This window comes from Dasypus novemcinctus, chromosome 9, assembly GCF_030445035.2.
Source record: "Dasypus novemcinctus isolate mDasNov1 chromosome 9, mDasNov1.1.hap2, whole genome shotgun sequence".
Taxonomy (NCBI): domain Eukaryota; kingdom Metazoa; phylum Chordata; class Mammalia; order Cingulata; family Dasypodidae; genus Dasypus; species Dasypus novemcinctus.
The window spans coordinates 101,116,616-101,139,989 of NC_080681.1; the positions used below are offsets into that span (position 1 = coordinate 101,116,616).

The 23,374-nt window shown below is 47.9% G+C and overlaps 1 protein-coding gene across 1 annotated transcript in view; it reads left to right on the forward strand.

Moving 5' to 3' along the window:
* Positions 1-23,374, forward strand: part of CSMD2 (CUB and Sushi multiple domains 2) — a 671,930-nt gene that overhangs the window by 493,380 nt on the left and 155,176 nt on the right. The window contains exons 27-31 of the mRNA XM_058303940.2: positions 3,171-3,362; positions 8,767-8,905; positions 12,068-12,255; positions 20,176-20,370; positions 21,258-21,374. Coding sequence (XP_058159923.1) covers positions 3,171-3,362; positions 8,767-8,905; positions 12,068-12,255; positions 20,176-20,370; positions 21,258-21,374 — 831 coding nt within the window. The remainder of the gene's footprint in view (positions 1-3,170; positions 3,363-8,766; positions 8,906-12,067; positions 12,256-20,175; positions 20,371-21,257; positions 21,375-23,374) is intronic.

Sequence of the window (23,374 nt, forward strand, 5' to 3'; positions counted from 1 at the left end):
TGACAAATCCCCCCACAGGTTTGCATTATCTGACACCCGCCGTGTCCTCCGTGCTGCCTTGCGGGACAGCTTCCCTGGGCTCACTGGTGCTGCTGTGCCTTTCTCAGGCTGCATTCTGCTGCATGGCCTGCCCTGTAGAAATCCTATTCTTCCTTCAAGGTTCATCTCAGATGCCACTTCCTCCTAAACTCCCCTCAGAATAAATCACTGTAGCGTCTGGCTGGAGGCATTTTACGTCTACATCTTCGGCACTTTGTCAGTGCCAGAATTCTGCCTTTTCGTGGAGTTGGCCACCTACTTGCCATCCCCTGGAAAGTTCTTGGAGGTAGGGGCCCCACCATGCCTCCTGAACTCCCCTACAGTACGTGCATACAGCAGGTGCTCACTCAGTGCTTTCTGTATGAATGAAGAAATGAATGGATAGTTTATTCTAATATGAGAGTGTCCTTGGGCCAACTGCCCTGAGCATTGGGTGGGTCCCGAGAGAGGCGAGTGGTCCAAGCTCCTGGCCTGGGCTCCAGGCCGGCCGTGACAACCTGACCTAGTGTTCTGGGCATAACCGAGTTTTGGGAAAGGTCACCTTCCCTGTTGCTGTCATCAATTAGCAAATGCCAGGACTACTCTGGGGAAGAGGGAATGGCCCACCCCCATGTTAACTGTACAGTGTGTATTTGACAGGGGATTGTACAGAAATGCCAGGGACGATTAGTACAGGCTTGGCTTTATTAAGTAAACATGACTGTGCAACATCTAACATCCTGTCTGTACCACGTGGATCCAGCCTTTCTCGGGGCTTACCAAGCAGCTCACATTCAGGAGCATTAAGGAGGGGAAGTGAGAACAAGAAAGGGTGGGGTGGGGGGAGCACTGAAGAAGAGAGAAGCATAATCACTACCATCTATTGAGCAGGCGCCTTGCTAAGCTCTCTGCTATATTATCTCTTATAATTTTCACAAAAACCTGACGGTCTGGGTACCGTTGTTAATCCATGTTGCAGGTGTGGGCTCAGAGGTCGAGAGAGCTCTCTCAGCCAAGGCCATCTAGTTAATAAGTAGCAGAGCCTGGATCAAAACTCGTGTGTCTGACTCTCAAACACAGGCACTTAATCACTGCACTCTATTGCCTCCCGTATAAATATTCTTTTTGAGTATGGCCAGAACAGTGAGCTATTTTTCTTCTAGGGAATCATTTACATTTGTACAGTGCACTGTAAAGCTAGAGAAGAAAGCTAAGTCTGTTTTTAATTGGGAAGAAAGAAGATGAATCTCTTTATTTGACTTTACAAATAAATTCAGTGTCAGGTGATGATTTGTTCATCCATTCAACAGATATTTTTTGAGGGAGCAAAACAGCCACGGTCCCTGTTCTTATAGAGATATGCAAGTGATAAGCAATAAAAAGCAAACAAATAAACTAGCAAGATTATTACATATTGTGTTAAAGGAAAAGAACAAAACAAGTTAAAGTGATCCGATTTGCTAGAAGGGGATTAAGGGATGAGCTCAGAAGAAGGTGATCAAAGAGGCCTGGCCGCCAAGGACCCATTGGCGCTGAGAATGAATTGACAAGATGGAGATGGCAGAGGAAGAGCTGTGAGTGCAGGAGGACGTGCAGGTGCAGAGGCCCTGAGTGGTACCTGAACTCACTGTGTTGACAGAACATTTTACAAATGCGGCTGGGGCATCATGATGGCAGATCATTGTTGGTGTTAATGACTAAGGCTGGATAAAAGCAAAGACTATGCTCTTGAAACCTGATCTCAAAAGAGGAAGACTTGAGATAGGACACCATATACTAGAGTCTGGCAGACTTCTGTAAAAGGCCAGACAGTACATATTTTAGGTCTTATGGGTCATATGTTCTCTGAGGTAATGTTTCAACTCTGCCATCCGAGCCCCAAAGCAGCCATAGGCAATATGTAAACAAATAAAGCTTTATTCACAAAAAATTGACAAAGTGCTAGATTTGGCTGTGGGTGGTAGTTGGTGGTATACTGTCTAAAGGCATTGTGAGATATAAGGTGTTAGATACTGTAACTTCAGACTAGATCCTATAATTAGTAACAGTGTACACAGTTGTCCTAGGCCAGCACTTCTCCAACTTTTCCACTGGAGCCCTCCTAATAGCAGACGGATTGACTACATACCCCCAAAACTGACATTCCAAGCAAATAAGCACCCTTTATCCTGTGGCCTCCAAAACCTTCTGCATTCAGGATCTACAGCCACAGTTTGCGAATGATGTCATAGGTGAGGACCGAGCCCTGTCACCAGCTCTGGGTTGTGGCAGCAGCCTCAGAAAGTCAGTCTTTCTGGACTTTCCTTTTAGACCATTTCCTTGGGTGCACACACATGCTGCATTTGTTCGCTCGTGCGCTCACTCGTTCTTTATTCATTTATTCCTTCCTTCCAGCATTCATACCATGTTTGGAAACACCTGTCCTGTTAGACTCATTTAAGTATTAAGACTGCAAGTATCCCACAAATTCCTGAGTTTTTGAATTAATACACCTCAGTCATTTGTGTTTGTGTTGAACTCTACTTTGCTGCTTCCTAAAAAGTAACAACTGATTTTTCTTTGAGCACATTTTTAACATGATGGGTCCTTGGTTGTTTGCCCTGCAAAAGAGAGCACCCAACTTCAGTAATTCCCTGCAATTTTACAACCACCGCTCAACCACCATCCCCCAAACTCCTTTGCAAAGCCTTCTGATTGAATACATGGAGTTATACTTAATTATCTTGTCACTCCCTCTTACTGATAATGTTTGTTACATTATACAAAATTGCAAGGCTTTGTCTATGTAGCAATGCTTGTGTTCTCAAATCAAATTGAACTGAATTCTACATTCATAACAGTGCAATCACAACTGAGTCATGGTATTTCATGAAAGGCTGATGATGGGAATGATGAAGGCGCTGGGAGATGGGTGGCGGTGGTGTCAGTGAGAGTGACAGTGTGATCACAAGTGGTGATGGAGCAGTGGCAATCACTGCGGTGAGAATGGAGGTGGTGGCACCAGTGCCGCAGCTAATTGCACAGTGTGGAGGTGATGGCGGCAGTCGCAGCAGTGGCCCCGGGAAGGAAATGGTAATGTCTATGAGCCGGGAGCCCCGTGGTCTGTCAGGCACCTGGGCAGTCACACGTCCTCTCCCGTTTCCCTGTTCTAGTGTCCACAGCTACATCCTGCAATGACCCTGGGGTGCCGCAGAATGGGAGCCGGAGTGGTGACAGCTGGGAGGCTGGCGACTCCACAGTGTTCCAGTGTGACCCCGGCTACGCGCTGCAGGGAAGCGCGGAGATCAGCTGTGTGAAGATCGAGAACAGATTCTTCTGGCAGCCCAGCCCGCCCACGTGCATCGGTAGGGCTGGCGAAGTGACCCGAGAACCCTGCCCTCTGGTCTCGTGGGGCGCATGCTCCAGACCCCTCCCATGAGTGTCAGCTACACCTTGAGCCCGGGACCAGGAGAATCTGAATAGCTGAAAGTTGCAGAAAACCCAAAGTTTACCCTTGCTTTCCATGCATATGCGCATGCACACACACTCATGGTCACACTCTGCACACTGCACACACACACACACCACAAATTCTTCTCTCTCTAGCCCTGACTCAAGATTTTTGTCAGGCATGCCTGTCCATTTCTCCCTGGCCCAGACTGTATAGTTGGAAGGGGGGTGACAGACCACCCTGAGCAGTAAGGGTCAGCAGGTTCCAAAGCGATTCAGGACACCCACTGCTTGGGGTGTAGAGAACAGAAACTTGCTCTTGCTCCTTTCAAGGAAATTATTGGTCGCCGGGGTGTGGTTCTCCAGCTCTGTCCTTAACATCTCCCCCATATGACAGATGAAGAAACAGAGGCTCAGAGACATGCCCGAAGTCAGGTAGCTCATAAAGGATGGGGCCTGGATAATTCCACTCCCTAGATGCCTGGATCTGAAAGGGGGAGGAACGAAAGAGAAATAGCAACAAGCATTCCAGGTGCTCCCATCCACATGGGTTTTTTTCTCAGGCAAGATAATGAATGCATTTATCTCCCATTTCAACACTGGGTGCTGCAAGAGAAGAGAACGATAGTGACTGAGCCCTCCTGGGTGCCATCCCCCATACCGGATGTTTGCTTACATACCCTCATTTCACTTTCCCTGCAGCTCTGTGAAGTAAGCACCCTTCCCTCATTTTACAGTTGGGGACCCTGAGACAAATCCAAATAGCTTGCCCCAAATCACAGAACTGGGCGATAGCAGAGCCAAGATTCACACCCACATCAGTCTGGATGCATCCTCCTACCTCCAATATGGCCTCCCATGCTGGAGGTGGGTTTAGAGACCCCAGCAGTGTGCCCTGCACCCTTTTCCAAGCAGCCTCAATAGGAGGCGTGGTCCAAGCATCTGAGGACCGGCCTTTGCCAGTCATGGCTCTGTGGCCTGGCACTGAGGGTGAAGAGTGGGAGGAGGCCTGGTGAATGGGCAGTGCATGGGGCATAGACACCTGGGCTCTAGACCCAGCTCGGCCCTTAACCACACATTTGAATCACACAGATCCGGGCTTGGCTCCCCGCTCTGTCGTTTACTCCTTTGGTGGCATTGGAAAAACTGCTTTGACTCTCGAGCCTCAGTTTCCCCACCCATAAAGTGAGGGTAAATATACTTCCCACAGGGAAATACCTAACCCTAATCTCAAGAAATACTGACTTCCCACTCTCCTTTCTACCGTCTTTTCTTTGATTCCTTCTTTCAAGTCTCAGACTCACTTCCTGTCCCTGAGCGAGAATTCCCTCCACTGGTCCAAGGAATTCTGGTGAGGCTAGGCAAGAATCAGGCGACTTCTGAGGTCCCTTTTAAATAAGGTGTTCTGTAAGGCTGTGATTCCTGAAGCTTATCTTCCAGAAAGGCAGGTCCAAGATGAGACTGCCCCACGTGGGAAGGAGGGTTTCACTGTGTTGAACTGGTGAGAGCAATAGACGTGCAGCAGGCAGGACAGAGAGGTTAATTCAGCTTTCATTACCCGTTCCTCTACGCTCAGCTTTGGGAAACGTTCCTCAGGCAACAAAATGAATGTCTTTGCCTCTTCTCTCAAACAGACTAGAAATCCTAGTGACAAGCCCCTAATTTCCAGCTTCCTTGGCAGCCTGCCATGACTGGGACTAGCCAGCCTTGATAACCCTTCATTACAGAGAGAAAGAAAGGAAGAAAACAAATATTTATTGAGCGTCATCTCCATGATAGACACAGGGCCACACATTTTAGCTACATTCTTACAGTTTAAATCACCGCACGATAAGTTAAGAGCTCAGATTCTGGGATTTACCTACCTGGGTTCAAATCTGGCTTTACCACACAGGCTATGTGGCCTTAGACAAATAAATTAGCCTCTCTGTGCCTCAATTTCCTCACCTATAAAATATAGAAAATAGCAGTACTTACCTCATGGGGTAGTTCTGAGGATTCAGTAAAATAATACTGTAAAGGACTTAGAACTGGGCCTGGTATATGTTTGAAGCCATTGTCGTCATCTTTTTTTTTTTTTTTAAGGATGAGGAAACAGAGTCTCAGAGAGTTTGGATAAGTTACCCAAACTCACACAGCCAGTAAGTGACATTGTCAGAATTTTAACCCAGGAATGTGTGACTTCAAAATTGATGCCTTTTTTTACAACTTTCACCACTCAAGGCAGTCTGCCCACTTCTTGGCCATCTGGAATGATTGTCAGCTTGCGCTCACTCCCATCTGGGCCTCCACGGTTTATTGAGCCTAAGCCTGGGACGGCAGGGCGTTCTGCTTCTAACTAGTAGTGGGGAGCGGACAGTGGGGCATGATCAGCACCGGGGGACGTGCCCTGGAAGGGGAGCAAGTTCTGGCTTCTAGTTCCAGTTTGGCTTCTCAGCCCCGACCCCAAGTAAGACGATGCCAAAGGGGGGAGGGGAGGGGCAGGACCCCGCCGGGGCCGCATTTGGGCTCCTACTGCTCAGCTGCTGTGCTTGCCAGTGCCTGGCCTCGGACATGGCAGGGGCCCTGCCTCCCCTCGTGCCCCTCAGGCAGCCCCAAGCAGTGGGAGCGCTCCAGTTGGGGAAGCTCTTCCCAGGACTCCATCTGGAGCCTTGAGCACAGCTGGCAGAGGGCCTAGAAGCCCAGGCCTGCGTCCCGAGCAGGCAGCAATTGCTTGACTGCAGGCCTGGCAGGCCGATGCCAGGGAGCCATCTGGAAGGGAGCTGGGCCAGCCCAGAGGCCTAGAAATTAAACTTTGTGGATTGGCAGAAGAATAACAGGAGTGGTTTCAGAAACACCCAGGCTCATCCCGTCTGCAAAGAAATCCCTGAGCTGACAAAGGGGAGTCGAGCCAGGGAACACTTGCCCAGGATGGGGCATCCTTTAAAAAGACCCACCAGCTGGGACTTCTGACATGGCGTGGACTTTCTATTCGCTTGAGCTACTTCAGACCGAGTCTCCAGGCTGGCCTGGACAGGCCACTCTCTGTGGACTGGAAATAGCAGTCTTCCTTGGTTAAGTAGCCCTCCAGTCCATCCTACTGAGCTAACAACACTCAGCTCCAGAGGGCGTTCAGTGGCAAGAAGGTAAAACACAAGCAGACCTGACCCAAGGAACATCCTCGCTCATGGAAGTTTCCTCCCCATTTGGGGTACAGGAAGACATACCCTTTCCTCTCTACTCCCACTTCTACCGACGATGCTGAGGCAATATAGGCAAATGGGGGAATCAAAGGCTTTGAGTCTCAGAGTGACTTGAGGCAATTTACTTAACCTCTCTGAGTTCTAGTTTCTTCCTTTGTAGACCAGGAAGAATTGATCCATAGCTCATTGGAATGTTAGAGACATAAGCAAGATCAAGTTATCTGTCTTCATTTCCTAGGTAGCTGTAACCAAGAACCACACATTGGGCGGTTTAACTCAACAGAAATTTACTGCCTCCCAGATCCAGAGGCCAGAAGTCCAAAAGCAAGGTGTCAGCAGGCCACGCTCTGTCCTAAACCCAAGACTCCTTCCTTGCCTCTTCAATCTTTGGTGTTCCTTTGCTCATGGCAGCATAATTCCAAACTCTGCCTCTGTCTTATTTTTTATTACTCTTACTTTAATTTTTTTTATTTTATTTTTTATTAGAAAAGATGTAGGTTTATAGAAAAATCATGCAGAAAGTAGAGTTCCCATATTAACCATACATATAAACATACATGCAGGTTTCCCCATTATTAATATTTTGCATTAATGTGATACCTTTGTTACAATTGATGAAGGAATATTAATATAATTGTAGTATTAACTACAGCCCATACTTTACATTAGGGTTCACTGTGTTGTACAGTCCTATGTTATCTTAAAATTTTTTATTCTAGTAACATATATACAACCTAAAATTTCCCCTTTAGCTGCATTGAAATCTATAAAGCAGTGGTGTTAATTATTTTCACAGTATTGTGCTACCATCACCATCACCAAAACTTTGCCATCACTCCAAATAGAAACCGTACCAACTAAGCAGTAACTCCCATTCCCTTATGTAACATAACTAATTCCATTGACAGTGACCCTATTTCCAAATAAGGTCATATTCTGAGGCACTGGGGGTTAGGACATCAATATGTGTTTGGGGGTACAAATCAACCCATAATGGTATCTGAAATGCTCTTCACGCCTGACCTATAGTGGGTATTTCTGGGTATTTCTGGGACTCGGGTCGTATTTTCCCGTGGGAAGAGCCACTGCTGTTCATGCCACTCAGGTCTTGGGTTCCGCCATGTTAGGGTTCTGTGACCTGGCCTGAATGCTGCCATTTTTTGAAGAGACCCTGTCAGGGGCTAATCCAGCCCTTTAAATCTTAGGGAGATAAGATCCAGCTCCCGACAAGCTCTCTGGGCGTTCCGGGCTGCGCCTGGCTCTGAGTGCTCCCGGGGGATCACCGCTGCTGACTCCACGGCCAGCCTCCAGGGCGCCCGTGGCTTTCAGACGCAGGCGTGTTGAGAGCCGCAGCCGTCTTCTCCTCTTAAAGACCCCGCGTGCCTCCCAGCTTCACTCTGCCAAGCCCCTCATGCCTCAGGGTGACAGCCGGCCGCTTAGGAGAACCTGACTCAGGATCCGGGGAAGCTGCCCAGGGGTCCCTGAGCGGCAGCTCGCTGTGTCACCCAGCCACCCTCCCCCTCCCCACTCCTGCCTGAAAGGCCTGTGAGCCAGGGGCTCGGAGACCACCAGGAACTAACCGAGGATGTGTGGAATCTCCATACAACCGAGGTACAAACAAACTCTTGGACAAGGCCTTTTGGAAAACTGGAAGGTGTCTGCAGCCCCGAACAAGAGCACTGGCAGCGTAGGGGGCCAGCAGCACTTGGCAGGTAACGCGATTATGTTTCCCGCTCCTGACATCGAGTGCGCGGGAATGCGTGGCCAGCGCCTACCAATCTCACCTGGAAGCTGGGTATGGGACAGTGGAAGGAGACCATGTACCTGATGTGTCCAAAGACAGCTGATGGCTGTCATGTATTGGCTCTTTAAGCCAAATGCTTTAGCAAACATCTCCAATCATCTTTACAACTACCCCATGAAGAAGATACTACCTCTTTTTACAATAGAGGAAAAGCACTGAGGTCCAGGGAGGTTAAGTAAGTTGCCTGAGGTCACAGAGCCTGGAAGTGACAGAGCCAGATTTTAACTTAGATCTATCATATTCACCCCCTCCTCTACTGTGCCTTATCAACACCTGTTAAGATCTGACTAGGAGGAAGTAAACAGTCTTACCCTCGTCTTCCTCTCTCCTCAGCTCCCTGTGGGGGAGACTTGACGGGACCATCAGGAGTCATTCTGTCACCAAATTACCCAGAACCCTACCCGCCAGGCAAGGAGTGTGACTGGAAAGTGACCGTCTCGCCGGACTACGTCATCGCCCTGGTATTTAACATGTATGTACCTTTCCCCCGGGTGGGAGATGAAGGGTCAGCCCCGCTAGGGGTTTCTGGACTGGGGTCTCTGGGTAAGTAAACATGGCCTTCTGTGAACAGAGTTTGCAGTTCAGTGGGAGGTGAAGACATTGAGAAGAGAAACTAGCAAGCACAATGCTCAGTGCTTTTACATATATTCTCTTATGTAATCCTTAAAATAATTTACAAAGAAGCTGCCTCTGAGGAGAATGAGATTTAGGAAGCAGAACTTGCTGGACCCTGTTCCTCTCCCTCCTGTCCTTTCCCTCTCTGTTCTCCTGGCTCCTTCCATCTCTCGGGCATCTCTCCTGCCTTCCCCATCTAGCTAACGCTCTCTCTCTCTGCTCTTCCATTTCTCAGCGAGCTCTTCAGAAGAACTGTCTCTGCTTTGCTCTACACTCTCCACGGCTCACTCTCAAACCACTGAAATCTGGTTTCTGCCTCCACTGTTCCACTGGAAACTCCTTTTAAAAGACACCAGGAAGGCCACGTTGCCCAATAAAAGGGAGTCCCTCCCCGTTTCATCCTCCTCCACCCCTGCAGCAGCTCTCCACCCTCACCCTGCTTTCCCCTCGGTTTGTGTGATGTTACTCTCCTCTAGTTCTGCAGCAGTTTCTGTGACGTCACACCTGCCTTTTCTTGCCCCTTTTCGTTTGCCAGGCTGAACTCAGGCCCCTTCACTTCTCAGCCCTCACGTCCTTCCTGGACAAGCGCATCCACTCCTGTGGCTTCAACTTCCTCCTGCAGGTGGAGGAGCCCACTGTCTGCGGCCCAGCCTGTCCTGAGCAGCAGGCCCCCACATGCGGCTGTTGGAGCCTCTGCTGTCTTCACCTGCCTCCCACTCCCTCCTTGTCTCCATCCTCCTGTCTTGGACCAAGCCCTTCTATTGCCCTGTCTAAATGACTACCATCGTCTCCTCACGGGACTCTCCATCTTGCCTTCTGGGCCATTCCATTCTTTAGCTGGGTGTCAGGGTGATCTTGCCATTTGAAAATGTTTCAATAACCACCCCATGTTCCATGTTAACATCCTGTGATGGGACTGCTTAGCAATAAAAAGGCAAAAGGAATGAACTACTGGTCCCTGCACCAACATGGATGAACCTCAAGTTGAATGAAAAGAAACTCAAAAAAGTGCATAATGTGGGAGTCCACTCTACAAAAGTTTAGAATCAGCAAAATTAACCTATGGTGATGGAAATCAGATCAGTGGTAGCTTCTGGGAATGGGGAAGAATAACTGGGAAGGGGGAACCTGGGAAGGTTTGGGGGAAGTTAGAAATGTTCTGGGTCTTGCCTGTGCATTTGTCAAACCTGATCAAGTGGTACCCTGAGGAGCTGCTCATTTCACAATGTGCAAATCATCCCTCAATTTAAAAACAAATAAGCCTTTCCTATATTGCTTCCTTCTTTCCTGTAAATTTGACCCAAACTTCTGAGATTCGTTCCAAACAGCCTGGCCCCTGCCTCTCTCCAGTCGTCCCCCACCCCCTTCTGAGCCCTCTACAAGTCTGAACCTCTTGCAGTTTCTGAGCTTTCTCTGACTATTTCATGCCGTTGTCACTTCACCTCTGCTTCTCCCTCCCGGTGACTTCTTTTTCCCTCCTTGTCCAGCTGGTGGGCATATTCTCGTCTTCCAAGACTCAGCTCAAGCTTGACCCCCCACTGTGAACACCTTATTTTCCCTCCTCCTGAGGACCTTTGTTTCATGTTCCCACTGTGCTTGTAGAGACATCATACTTTTATCTTTTTACTCACTCGTCTGTCACTTCCTACAGCTCCATCGACTTCTTGAAGGCAGGGGTGGTGGCTTGGCATCCTGCGTGGTGCTGGCATATTGAGGGTACTCAAGTAAAATTTGATGATTGGGGGAAGGAAGAAACAGATGGGAGGTGATTAGTTAGGAAGAGCCAGAGCCGTACTTTGTGACCACGTTTGATTCACCTTTCCCTGGTGACTTTCAGAGAGCAGGTGGGTGGAAGCTGAACTCAGGGTCCTTGAAGACTGCATCATCCAGCACTGGTGAGGTGATGATGTCAGCACCAGCAGGGAAGGGTGCTGTATCGGAAGGAGGCCAATGCGTGTCTGGCTCTAGTCCTGTGCCTCCCTGTCCTGTCTCTCTCCCAGCCCTACTCTCTGTCCTAGAGATGTCACATCTCCCTCTCCCTGCCATATGTCTTAGTTCAAGTGTAGAACAGCCAAATTTAATAGCTGAGTATCCCCAGCCTGTGGCTAGGCTATGAACGAGTTTAGTTGAGAAATCTCTTCTCTGCCAACTCGTTTTCTTTTATTCTGTTGTTTTCCTTTTCACACACTTGATTAGTATCGATTGCCTTTGTTGGCTATAGACCTAAAAGGAGAGTCACTGCATTGTAAGGAAGGCATATGTTCAGCTTTAGTAAATCTTGCCAGTTTCCCAGAGTGGCTGAACCAATTTACCCTCCGGCCGAGAATGAGAGTTCCAGTGCCTCCATATTCTCCTCAGTACTTGGTATTTTCCATCATTTTCATTCTACTCATCCCAGTGGGATGTTACATTCAAAACCTCTAATATTCTGTTTTCTAAACAAAGATAATTTTTAAAATGGTTTCCTCCATGCCAGTCAGGATAGCTGGGAAGAAGTTGCACTCGTGCATCTCAAGTATGGGGTGTGGCAGATTTTCTCTCTGAGAACTGAATAACTGGCTCAGGGACAGAGGAATACAGCTAAGGTCCTTCATGGACCCCTGCCTGCCTGGGAATGGCTCCCTAGGAGGCTCTTTCTCTCTTGGTGAAGGAGATGCAGTACCACAGAATATAAAGAACATTGGGATCTGTTGAGAGACTTGGGCTCTGGACCTGCCTTGGCTGACCATTCTTGGTGATAAAGTTGGCAACTCATTTTCCCTTCTGTTAAAGGAAGGCATTAGCTTTTCAAAGCTCCAGCTTTCTGGACACTGACTCTGGAACCTTCCCCCTCTGCCCCTGAGCCTTCCTTATCCATCTTCTCAACTGGCTGGGAGGTCATCTGGGCTTCATTCTTTCCTTCCCCACCCACCTGTCATTGACACGTAGACCCAGGGCAGGGCTCTTTGGCTGAGTCTAAGGCAGAGCCCAAGCCTTTGTTTGACCTTAGTGGGGTGGGGTATGTGTTTTTGTTCCCCAGCTTTACCTTGGAGCCTGGCTATGACTTCCTCCATATCTACGATGGACGGGACTCTCTCAGCCCTCTCATAGGAAGCTTCTATGGCTCCCAGCTCCCCGGCCGCATTGAAAGCAGCAGCAACAGCCTGTTCCTTGCCTTCCGCAGCGACGCCTCCGTGAGCAATGCCGGCTTCGTCATCGACTACACAGGTAAGGGCTCTGGGTCAGAGGTTACCGAGGGCAGGGCCAGCCAGACCTGGCAGAGGGGGCCAGAAGACAGTGAAGTGCAATGCAGAAGGAGCTGGGCTGGACTATGGAGTGGGGGGACTGCTCCAATCCTGGTACTGCCGCTCCTGGCACCTCTTCCCTGTGGCCCTCCAGGGGACTTAATTTTTCACCCCAGGCCTGGGAAAGGAGGGGGCCAGAGTTCTGTTTGAGTCGTATTTCTATTTCCAAATCATTACCTCTCTTCTCTCCTTCTCCTTTGAGGCTCGTTGCTTCTAGCTTGACTTCACTCTCATAGACTTCCCCCTTACTTACCAGCTAATATCTTCATGTTCACTCCCCTGCATTCATTGAAGGTTCTTAAGCCTCCCAACATCCTGGGCAATTTCAGGGTCCATGGGGACAGCCTGTCCAACTCCTAGCATCACAGCACCTGGGCTTCTCTCCCCAGGACACTCCATGGCCATATTCTGGAGTCTTGTCATAAACTGGACATTTTCTGATACTTCCTAGTCACATTCTCCTATTGTTCCAGCTGTCCCCTTGCACTCCCATTGCACTTTTGAATTAATTCAAGCAAGCTGAATAGTGTAGAGGTCAAGAGCAGGGGTCAGCAGATCTTTTCTTAACAGGCCAAATAGTAAATATTTTAGGCTTGCACCCAGCTCTGCTGTGGAGCTCTAAAGCAGCCACAGGTAATATATAAATGAAAGGGTATGTTGTGTTCCAGCAAAATTTTGTTTACAAAATCAGGCCCCAGTCCCTGTCTGGTCAAGACCATGGGCTGTTGAAAGCTCATGCTTACCACTTAGCAGTTGTGTGATCTTGGGCAGATTTTTTTTTTTTTTAAGATTTATTTATTTATTTATTCCTCTCCACTTCCCCCCACCCTGGTTGTCTGTTCTCTGTGTCTATTTGCTGCATCTTCTTTGTCCGCTTCTGTTGTTGTCAGCGGCACGGGAATCTGTGTCTCCTTTTGGTTGCATCATCTTGTTGCGTCAGCTCTCCGTGTGTGCGGTGCCATTCCTGGGCAGGCTGCACTTTCTTTCGTGCTGGGCGGCTCTCCTTACAGGGCGCACTGCTTGCGTTTGGGGCCCCCCTAGCAGGGGACACCCCTGCATGGCCCGGCACTCATTGCGCGCATCAGCACTGCGAGTGGGCCAGCTCCACACAGGTCAAGGAGGCCTGGGTTCTGAACCGCAGACCTCCCATATGGTAGACCGATGCCCTAACCACTGGGCCAAGTCTGCCTTGGGCAGATTATTTAACCTCTCAAAACCTGTTTCTTCATCTATAAAATGATGATAGAATAATTCCTACCTCATAGAAACATTGCAAAGATCAATGAGTCCATACATTAAAGCCCTTGGTACAGTGCCTGGCACATACCAAGCATTCTTTAGGGTTCAAATATTATTATTATTAATAGTAGTTCCAGGCTTCAGCACATTCCAATTTCTTCTACTCTGTTGATCCTTTTTTGACCTTTTCTTCTTCCCTAATTGTCCCAGACACCATTATCTAAATCCTAGCTCCATTTCTTGCTTGATTTGTGAGCTTGGCGAGTAATTGTCTCTTGGAGCCCAGTTCTCCATCTATAAAATGGTGTTAATAATAATTATGCTACAGAAGGTTGTTTTAGATGAAAAGATATTTTATACATACATATTCTATATATATCGGTGTAATACTCCAGAGATGGTCATTTTTGTTACTGATAATATAACCCAAGTCCACCCTGACCTCATCAGCCTATGTACACTAATGAGGTCGCATTGCCAGTTAAAATTTTAAAATAATTTTGGCTTATGTCCCCCACTTGCATAATGCAGGACCTCAGTAACCTTTTAAAGTTCCTTTAATTAAATATTTCTGGCAACCCCTGGCAATATCTTACATGATCTCACAAATAATGCTAATCATGATAAGAGCTAATGCTTATTTAGTGTCTAAAAAGTGCCAAGACTGGTAAGTACTTATTGAAATCTTCATAACTGTCACTTATCTGTTATTTATCAGGTATAGTTCTAGAAGATACTTGTTGCATAAAACAGAGAACATTTTGCTTGCAGTCTTTCCTCATGGGGCTGGGCCTGGGAAATGGATATTTTGCAGTTCTCTCTTCCACTAGGCACCTGTCATTTTGTAAATTCCTTGTACCTTCTCCCTTTTCTGCATGCTAATATCAGAGCAAACACAGCTAGACATTTTGGAATGCTAACAGAAGACATGATTTAGACTTAGACTGGGACCCCCATCATTCCACCCAGCTCCCTCCCCACTGCCATATTATCATCATTTTTCTTATTCATCTCTTCACTCTCATTAGTACCCTCAATTTCCCTGCCCTCTTGTCCTGCTATTGCATAAACCTCACAAAACTGCAGCTTTGTTATGCCCATACCTAGAAGTCTGAGCACTGCCAGAAAAAACTGCACCCCCATCAGATTGGGAGCCACTACAGTTATATCCTTTGCTCTCAGCTAAGCCATTGCAACCACCAGACATGCCTCTGACCTGTCCCAACTGGGTCTTCTCCTTGGTGGTGAATTCATACTTTCACCCCAATGGTCACCACTTTAAGCCTCATTCTTAAAAGAAGACTTCATTTCATTTTCCCTGGATACAGTGAGCTACTGGGTATAGACTCCTGCAGCTTCCTCCCCAGCCATCCTGTTATAAACCTCTGGTCAGCCAGCCCATTTGGTGGGGTTCAGGGATCTCCCTGCCCTACCACTGGTCTCCTCCCCATCCTAGATTTCTGGATACCTTGAACGAGTCTGCTCTACTACCAGGACCTTTACAATGTTGCCCCCTTGCTCAGCAACTTTGTAGGGCTGGGTTCCATCACTTATTAACTGTATGGATGCATACAAGTTGCTTAACTTCTCCAAGCATCTGCTTCTTCTCTATGAAATAGGGATGGTGGCACTACATGGAAGAGTTCTCATGAACATTAGTAAATAGATAGGGTGCCTGGCGATGGCAGTAGGCACTTGGGTACTTTGATCCTCCCTCTTCCATCACATTACCTTGTTCCTGTGTAATCAGTATTTAACTTGCACTTCCCTTGTTTGGAAGGAAAAAGGGTACGAACCCCTCTTCAAGCAGCTAACCCTACAGGACTTAATACATATTCTTTTCTGTTTACTGAAGATATATAGTATATGTTTTGCACACATAGAGCATGAATGTTTATGGTGTATGTGTGTGTCCTGAATACCCCTCCAGTCCATGGAAAGAATTTGGACAGTGTACACTCTGTGAATCCACAAAACACTGCAGATGGAGATGCAGCCTAATAAGGACTTGCACACTGGATCCTGTGGAAGAAAAGAAGTGGCTTCATTCATCCAGAAGCCATCTGTGCCTCTGTCCAAAGGCAGAATCCTGTCTTTAAGAGAGATTTGGGATCAGCTAATGCTGAAGATCTGAGTCTCCTTTGAGCTGTCCTGATTTGGGATATGAAGGGGGTCCCCAAGAACCCCACTGAGTTTACCAGACTCAGCAGGGCTTAGCACAAGAAAGCCACTCTGGGGTCAGCCCCTCCTCTGATTCAAGGTAGGACTCCAGGAGCCTTTCCCTGCATCCTGCCAGCTTCCCAAGGAAGCAGTAACAGTTTGGTTGTATTTTAGTCAAGGATAATTTTGTTTCAAATCAATAAGCCCACTCCAACTAGCTTAAGCAGGAATAGGAGTAATTTATTATAAGAATGCTAGAAACAGAAATGCAATCAAACCAATTTGAGATCAAAAGGAGACTTTAATATGAGAAAACTAACAACTAACAGCCAAACTAAGCTAAAAGGAGCTTTTTCTTTTAACAATACAAATAACACAAACTCACTCTAACTTAACACACACACCGAAAAAAAAGAGAACATATTTTCAGAATATAAAAGCCCAAGGGCCGGAAGCAAAACCTCCAAGGGACTGAAATCAAGATGGTAGAATAAGGGGTTGAGATCACCCCTCCAAATTCTCTAGCACCACTGGGTCTCTTCTTCTTTCTTTCTGAGTATTTGCTACATTCTCTCTCTGCAGCTCAGTTGTCATTTCTTCTCCATTCTCCTAGTACAAGCATGGTGGCGCCAACCTTAGCTTTGAATCACTTCCTAGCTTTAGATTCCAATTCCAAATCCCAAAGAGATCATAGGATTGACCCAGCTTGAGTCAAGTATCCACTAGCAGAGTCTTGGGATTAGGTTTTTTCACGAGGAGCAAGGACAGAGCAGACGTTTTTATTCATTTGTTCACTCAACAAATATTCACTGAGCACCCACTTTGTGCCAGACACTGTTCTAGGGGCTGAGGATAGAGCCCGGGAGCAAAGCAAAGTCTGTGCCTCTGTGGAGTTCATATCCTGGTGACAACCAGGCTGGTGGGCATTTCTACTACAGATGAGAAGTTAGAGGCCCACCTGATTATCAGATGAGGACGGGTAGGTTTCTGGGTCATGCTGTTCCCTGGATATCAAGGCTACACTGCTGAGTACACTGGTGGCCCCTTCCCTAATGAGACTTAAAGGTGATGAGGGAAACAGACAGTAAATAAGTATACAAGCAAGGAGTAAGAAGTTAGAAAAAAACAGGCTTCTCTGAAAAGAATCATAGGGAGCCCACTTCAAAATAGTAGTTGGTGAAGGCCTCATCAGGCAGGTGACCTTTAAGCCAGACCTGAAGCTGGAGAAGAAGCTCGCTGTTCAACAGGTGAGAGGGAGAGTGCTTCAGAGGGATGAGTGTGAAGTATGTGTTGGAAAATCTGAAATAACTCAGAAAAGGCCAAAGCAAATCATCTTTTACCTGAAGTACTAAAAAGCATTCTATTTTCTGTTTCAAGCCTTTGGGAGTAACATTATGGGTCAGAGAGTTACTCCCAGAATGCCACACTTTCCCCTTCCCCCACCACCCCACCACCACTTCTCTTTTAAATGCAAATGGGAATATCTTCATTTTTGCCTATTTTGAAAGACACACATATTTGTTGAGAATTTTTAAATGATACAAAACCATATAAGATGTACTTTTTATAAACTTAACATGCCCTATTGCTATCATCCCCTGAAGTACCATTGTTAACAGTTTGTTAGATCATTCCAGATGTAAATATATAAATAGAGATAAATGCAAAGTAATGTAATGGGTTAGCAAACTTTTTCTATAAAGGGTCAGTAATAACTATTTTAGGCTTAGCAAGCCAGACAGTCTCTATTGCAACTGCCCAATCCTGCTATTGTAATGTGAAAGCAGCCATAGAAAATATGTAAGTGAGTGGGTATGGCTGTGTTCCAATAAAACTTTATTTACAGAAACAGGGAGTGAGCCGTAGGTTGCTGACTATTGTTCTAAATGAATGAGATCAAACCATATGGACTAATATATAACCTGATTTTTTTTGCCCATACATACATCTAGAACATCTTTCTGTATCAGTGTACAAATACTTACGCCAGCCTTTTTAAAGACTGCTTGTATTTCAGCAGATGTTTGTAATCTACCTTTTTAACCAGCTCCTCCCTGGTTGGATGCTTGGGTTGTTGTTTCCAGATTTTTGCTATTACAAACAATGTTTGGAAACAGACCTTATCTATTAGGACTAAAGAGCAGCCAGTTCTTTTATCATTCCATTTTTGGAGGGCTTGGGTTTTATTTATTTGTATCATAATGTTTTAGTCATTTAGTTTTACCATTCATACCTATGTTCTGGTTTGGCAGCCTGGAGACTTGATTTGGGTTTTAACTCTACCTCTTAATTGCTGAATGACTCAGAAAACTCATTTAGCCTCTCTGATCACCACATTTCTCATTTACAACCTGAACATGAGTGTATCTGGCCCTGCCTGCTGCAGAGGCTGTTGTGAGACACAAATGAGATAACAGATTGGAAAGTGTTTTGGAAATTATAAAGTGATATCCCTGTGTAAGGGGTTATCATCATCATCATTATCCTTCTCATCATTACTAATGTTATAATGCTTGGAATGATGAGCTCTTCTTCCTCTGACATGTGAGTAAATACAGAACGGAGTCTGTATTGGAGTCGTTGATGTGGCTGTTGACTCTTCAAGCCCTGGGGTGTTTGGCTAGTCAAGGCAGCAGCATTTCCTAAGCCCCTGTGATGTGCCCCACAGGACTGGCCCTGGTGCCAAGTTCCATGCTAGTTGCTGGGATTAGGAAAAGTATAGGTGATGGTCCCCTCTCCTCTGGGAGTTCAGAACCCAACTGTAAAGAAATACATGTATCAAACTCACCAAGGTCATGCAATACATGCTATCATGAAGAAAGGAAAAACAGAATTCTGCCAGAGAGAAGGCAAAGTTGGGAAGCTGCTCAGACAGGGTGGCATTTAAAAGTGTAGGGATTTACCTCATGGAGAAGGGAAGAAAGGACCTCAGGCACAGTGAGAAGTTCTAGGGCAGTCACACACAGCTGAGGCCCAATGCCTGTGCAGTGGTTACCCAAAAGTACAGTTACTTAAACAAAGTCAAAGTTTATTCTCCTTCCTATCAAAGAAATCCAGAGGTGGGCAGTCCAGAGCTGATAAGGTGGTGTTCCCTAGGCTCCTTTGTCTTTCTGCTCTACCATACTAGTACATGACTTGCATCTGCAAGGCTATCTCAGGACCCAAAATGGTCACTGGGGTTCCAGCCATCATGTCTGAATTCCGGACTGTGAGGAGGAAGAGAGGAACGAAAGAAGGGTCAATGAGCATTTTCTCAGCTAAATCACCTTCCCTTAACTAGCCTTTCCAGAATTCTCACATTTGTCCATTAAAGAGATTTATTGAGTGCTTACCACATACCAGGCACTAGAATACAGCAGTGAACAAAACTGAAAAGTTCCTCATGGAACTTGCATTCTAATGGAAGGAGGTAGATAAAAAGAGATGGAGAGTACATGAAATAGTATCAGTGCAGTGGTAAAAAAAAAAAAGAAAGAAAGAAAGAAAGAAAAGAAAGCAGGGAAGGAGGAGGGGAAGTGTTGAGGAGAGGAATATGGCAATTTAAATAGGTGGCCAGGAAAGGTGTCCCTGAGACAGCGAGCCAAGTCCTGAAAGAGGTGAGAAAGGAAGCTGTGCAGATGCAAGTCCTGAAAGAGGTGAGAAAGGAAGCTGTGCAGATGGTGGAGGCCAGTGTGGTTGGAGCAAAGTGAGCAAAAGGACAAGAGGAGCCAGGTCATAGAGATGAGGGTCAGGGCCTTGTAGGCCTGTAAGGATTTGGGCTTTTACTCTGCATGCGATCGGAAGCTGCTGGTCATTTGGAGCAGACCTGCTCTGACTTCGTTTATGTTTCTTTGGTCAGATCTAGCTGCATGAGAGGCTGGGAAGTATAGGATTTAGCTGGTGCCTTGATGCTCTGGATGAAACCTGTGTTCTCTTGTTCAAGGATAAAGGGAGGAAATGGATGTTGGGTGCCACTTCTAGTCCTGCCTCTCTTGAGCTGTGCAAACTTGGTTCCAAGTTACTTAGCCTCTCCGAACTTGGGGCTGACTGGCCTCTGCTGTGTCCTGACTCTGCCCAGCCCTGATGGCACGTCACTTGACCATCCTTGATCTTAGAACTATGAACACTGAGAAAAGGCAGCAGTGGGTGGAAGTGAAGGTCAGCTCCCAAGAGCTGTGCGGGATTTTCAGCCACTGGGAATTTGCAGAGATTCAGGCTCCTGACTGGTCCTCCCAGCCAGACAGGGTCAAATACAATCTCTTCTGGTGCAAAGAGTCTCTCACCTCTTTCAGGACTTGGCAGAAACCAAGTTTGTAGATCCAAGAGGAATGGGACCAGCAGTCTTGAACTTGCCTGTGCTCCTTGGCTAATGAAGGTCAGGCTCTCCTCCTGGGAGCTGCACCTGGGACACGGGCCACCAATGAGCCTTGTGTGTGCACATGTGCTTGTTTCTCTCTTTCGCCAGAAAACCCTCGGGAGTCGTGTTTCGACCCTGGTTCCATCATGAACGGCACACGAGTGGGGTCGGACCTGAAGCTGGGCTCCTCCATCACCTACTACTGCCACGGGGGCTATGAGGTCGAGGGCGCCTCCACCCTGAGTTGCATCCTGGGGCCCGACGGGAAGCCCGTGTGGAACCACCCCCGGCCAGCCTGCACAGGTGCGAGCCCAGGGCTGGAGAAGGCGGCAGAGGGATTGAGGACATGCCGGAGGCAGAGGGGCCATTGGCCCGGGAAGAGGACACAGGACACGGTCCTCCAAGGAGGTTCCTGTGAGCAGGGCCTGGCCAGCGTGAATGTGCTGTGAATGACGGGGGCTCCCCCTCACCAGGCACAGCGGTCCCTGCCCATATGTCACCCCTCTCAGGTCACATGGTGCCCCCACCCCACCCTCAGATCCCACAGATGCTCACGCCCTGAACACTGGCATGCCATCAGCTCTCTCCAGGGAGAAGGGAACCTCAGCTTAAAGGTGACCCCTGCCTTCATCCTGGAACTAGGGAAATCAATGAGAGATCAGAAGGGTGTTGCTACGGCCACGGGAGTGGGGCAGCCTCAGTGCAGGATAAGCTGGAGGGTCAGAGCATCGAGAGCACGGTGGCCACCCAAGTTGGAAAGCAAGCAGTCTCCTTTGCCCAGGGAGAGAGGCTGGCTCTGAGATCCACCCCACCATGGACAGGAGCAGAAGGCAACTGGGTCATGGCTGGCCCGTGCCAACGGGGTTAGTTTGGGGAGCCTGCAGCTCCTTGCTCATGTGGACACTGCCCACATGCCATAGGGCCCCACTTGTAACCAGGAGTCCCTCACTAAGGTACTCCCCAAGGCCGCTGCCCAACGCTGTGCCTTAAGGGGCTGATGCCAATTAACAGAGGCCAGGGACTGAGAGCAAAAGGACAGGTGTCCTGGGGCATGGCAAAGTCCTCAGAATTGCCCTCCTCCACCTTGGGGCAGCCTACAAGAGCCAGGAGCTCAGGACGGGTGCAGAAGGGAGGACGGACAGCTGTGAAAGGCCCAGGGTCACCTGGCCCTCACTCTGTTTCTCTTTCAGCCCCCTGTGGGGGACAGTACGTGGGTTCAGATGGAGTGGTCTTGTCCCCCAACTATCCCCAGAACTACACCAGTGGACAGATCTGCCTGTATTTTGTCACCGTTCCCAAGGATTATGGTATGTTTGGGTTTTATGTCTGCATGGATTCTTTTTGATTGTATGTTTTCTGACTCCTCCTCTTCCTCACTCCAAAAAGGACAACTCCTCAGGCCCTGCCCAATCATCCACTCCCATCGTGGGAATAGGAAGAGCAGGCTCCCAAGCTCGACACCTGAGTGCTGACTCCGTGAACCGGGCTACAGGGAAGGGCACAAGGGAAGCCAGCTGGGACCAGGGGAAAGCAGTAGAACAGAGGGAAGGTAGGGGCAAAGGGAGGAACTACCTGGCATAGCCCAAGTCTGAATGGAGCCCCCTTGGTCTCAGGGGTTGGTGGCCAGGGAGAAGGAGGAAGGGAAGGAATGGGACAGAGCCAGGGCTTGAAAGTGCAGGTGAAAGAGACAGGACCTCTGGCTTCAGAGCCCATTATTCCAGGTATTCCACCTGAGAACTGGAGCTGGGGCCAGCAAGTGCCCTGAGAAGACAGAGAAACCTCCAGATTCTAAGAGATCCAGGCAGAAAGATACCAGTCTAGTCACCTGGCTCCAGTGGGTACATGTCATGGGCCCTGCCAATCCTGGGGGCAGTGACCTGCCTGGCTGCCTCCTCCCTGGATCTTCCCTTGTAGAAGAGTAACAATCATTTCTAAACATCATTGGTGGTGGGTAGGGCCACAGGGATTACTATCTTAACCATCTAGGGGAGGATGGGGCAACCTGCAGAGAGCTGGCAGCTTATTCCCAAGAGATAGGGCAGGTGCGCTCAGGGGAAGGCCCCAAGCTTTAGTCATTCTCCATACACTTAGTGATCACCTCTTGGAGACCATGCACTCTGCTGGGTATCAGGGCCACAGAGATGAGAGACATGTTCCCTGCTCTCTATAAACTCCCAGTCTCATCTTCATCCACAGCTCTAGCCACCAACACCCCATTCGCCCTGCAGCGACCCACACTCCCTGCAGCATACATACATACACACTCGCCAGCATACTGATGTGGCAGAAGCTTTGGCCCTGCAGGATCAGAGACTAAGTTCTGAAAGGCCATCCAACCCAGGCTGCTACCCAGCAGATCCTTTGATAGGTGGCCATCCCATTTGTGTTGAATCCCCAGTAACAGGGCACTCATCCTTTGCAAGTAGCCAACCCCAAGGTTGGTCCATTACACTGAACTGAAACCTGTATATGGAGAGCTGGTTCTAGGAAGGGCAGTGATCTCTCACAGCACCTTCTCTCTGCCAGTGGGGCTGAGCCTGGGTATTTGGGTGAGATTTTCTCCTCTGGGTCTATCCCCTAGCTCAGGTATCAGCTCTAACATGGTTTTCTCAGAGATGCCTTCTGTGATACCCTATCTAAACTGACCTGACTCACCCCATCATTCTATCCCCTTATCCTGTTTCATTGGACCCCTAAAACTTAACACTATCTGGTATTACCTTGTTTACTTGTATGTTTTTTATTGTCTTTTCCCACTAGTATGTAAACTGTGAATGCAGGAACCTTGCCTGTCCTAGTCACCATTGTAGGGGAGAGAAAAGGGACAGCCCTACCATCATCCCTAACTCAGTAGCCATTTGCAGAGTACCAAAATGTACTTTTCTTGTTGCTCTTCTCCCTCCTGCTCCCCCACCTGTGACACACACACACACACTACTTCCTATATGTTCAATGCTCTGAACCAAAGTAGAGAAGGGTCTACCTGGTTCATTCCCTCAGCTGTGCCAGGCCAATTGGGAGACCAGAAGGTATTGCTGCCTGATCCCAGCCCTTCCATCAGTGACTGGCAGAGAGGGGATGGTTGAGGAAATCCCCTATAATTCATATTGGTGCCCCAAATGGTCATGAAATGCCAGGGTCCTTAGAACTTGTCTGATAGGAGCTGGGTCAGGGCTTATGGCCACTGGCTTGTCAGCCCCTCTTCCTCAAGCTAGCTAGTAGCCTTGGAGAACCATCTTCATCTCTCTGGTCCTCAGTTTCTTTGTAAGATGGAAATTATCCAGAAGAGTCATATCAGAGAAGATGA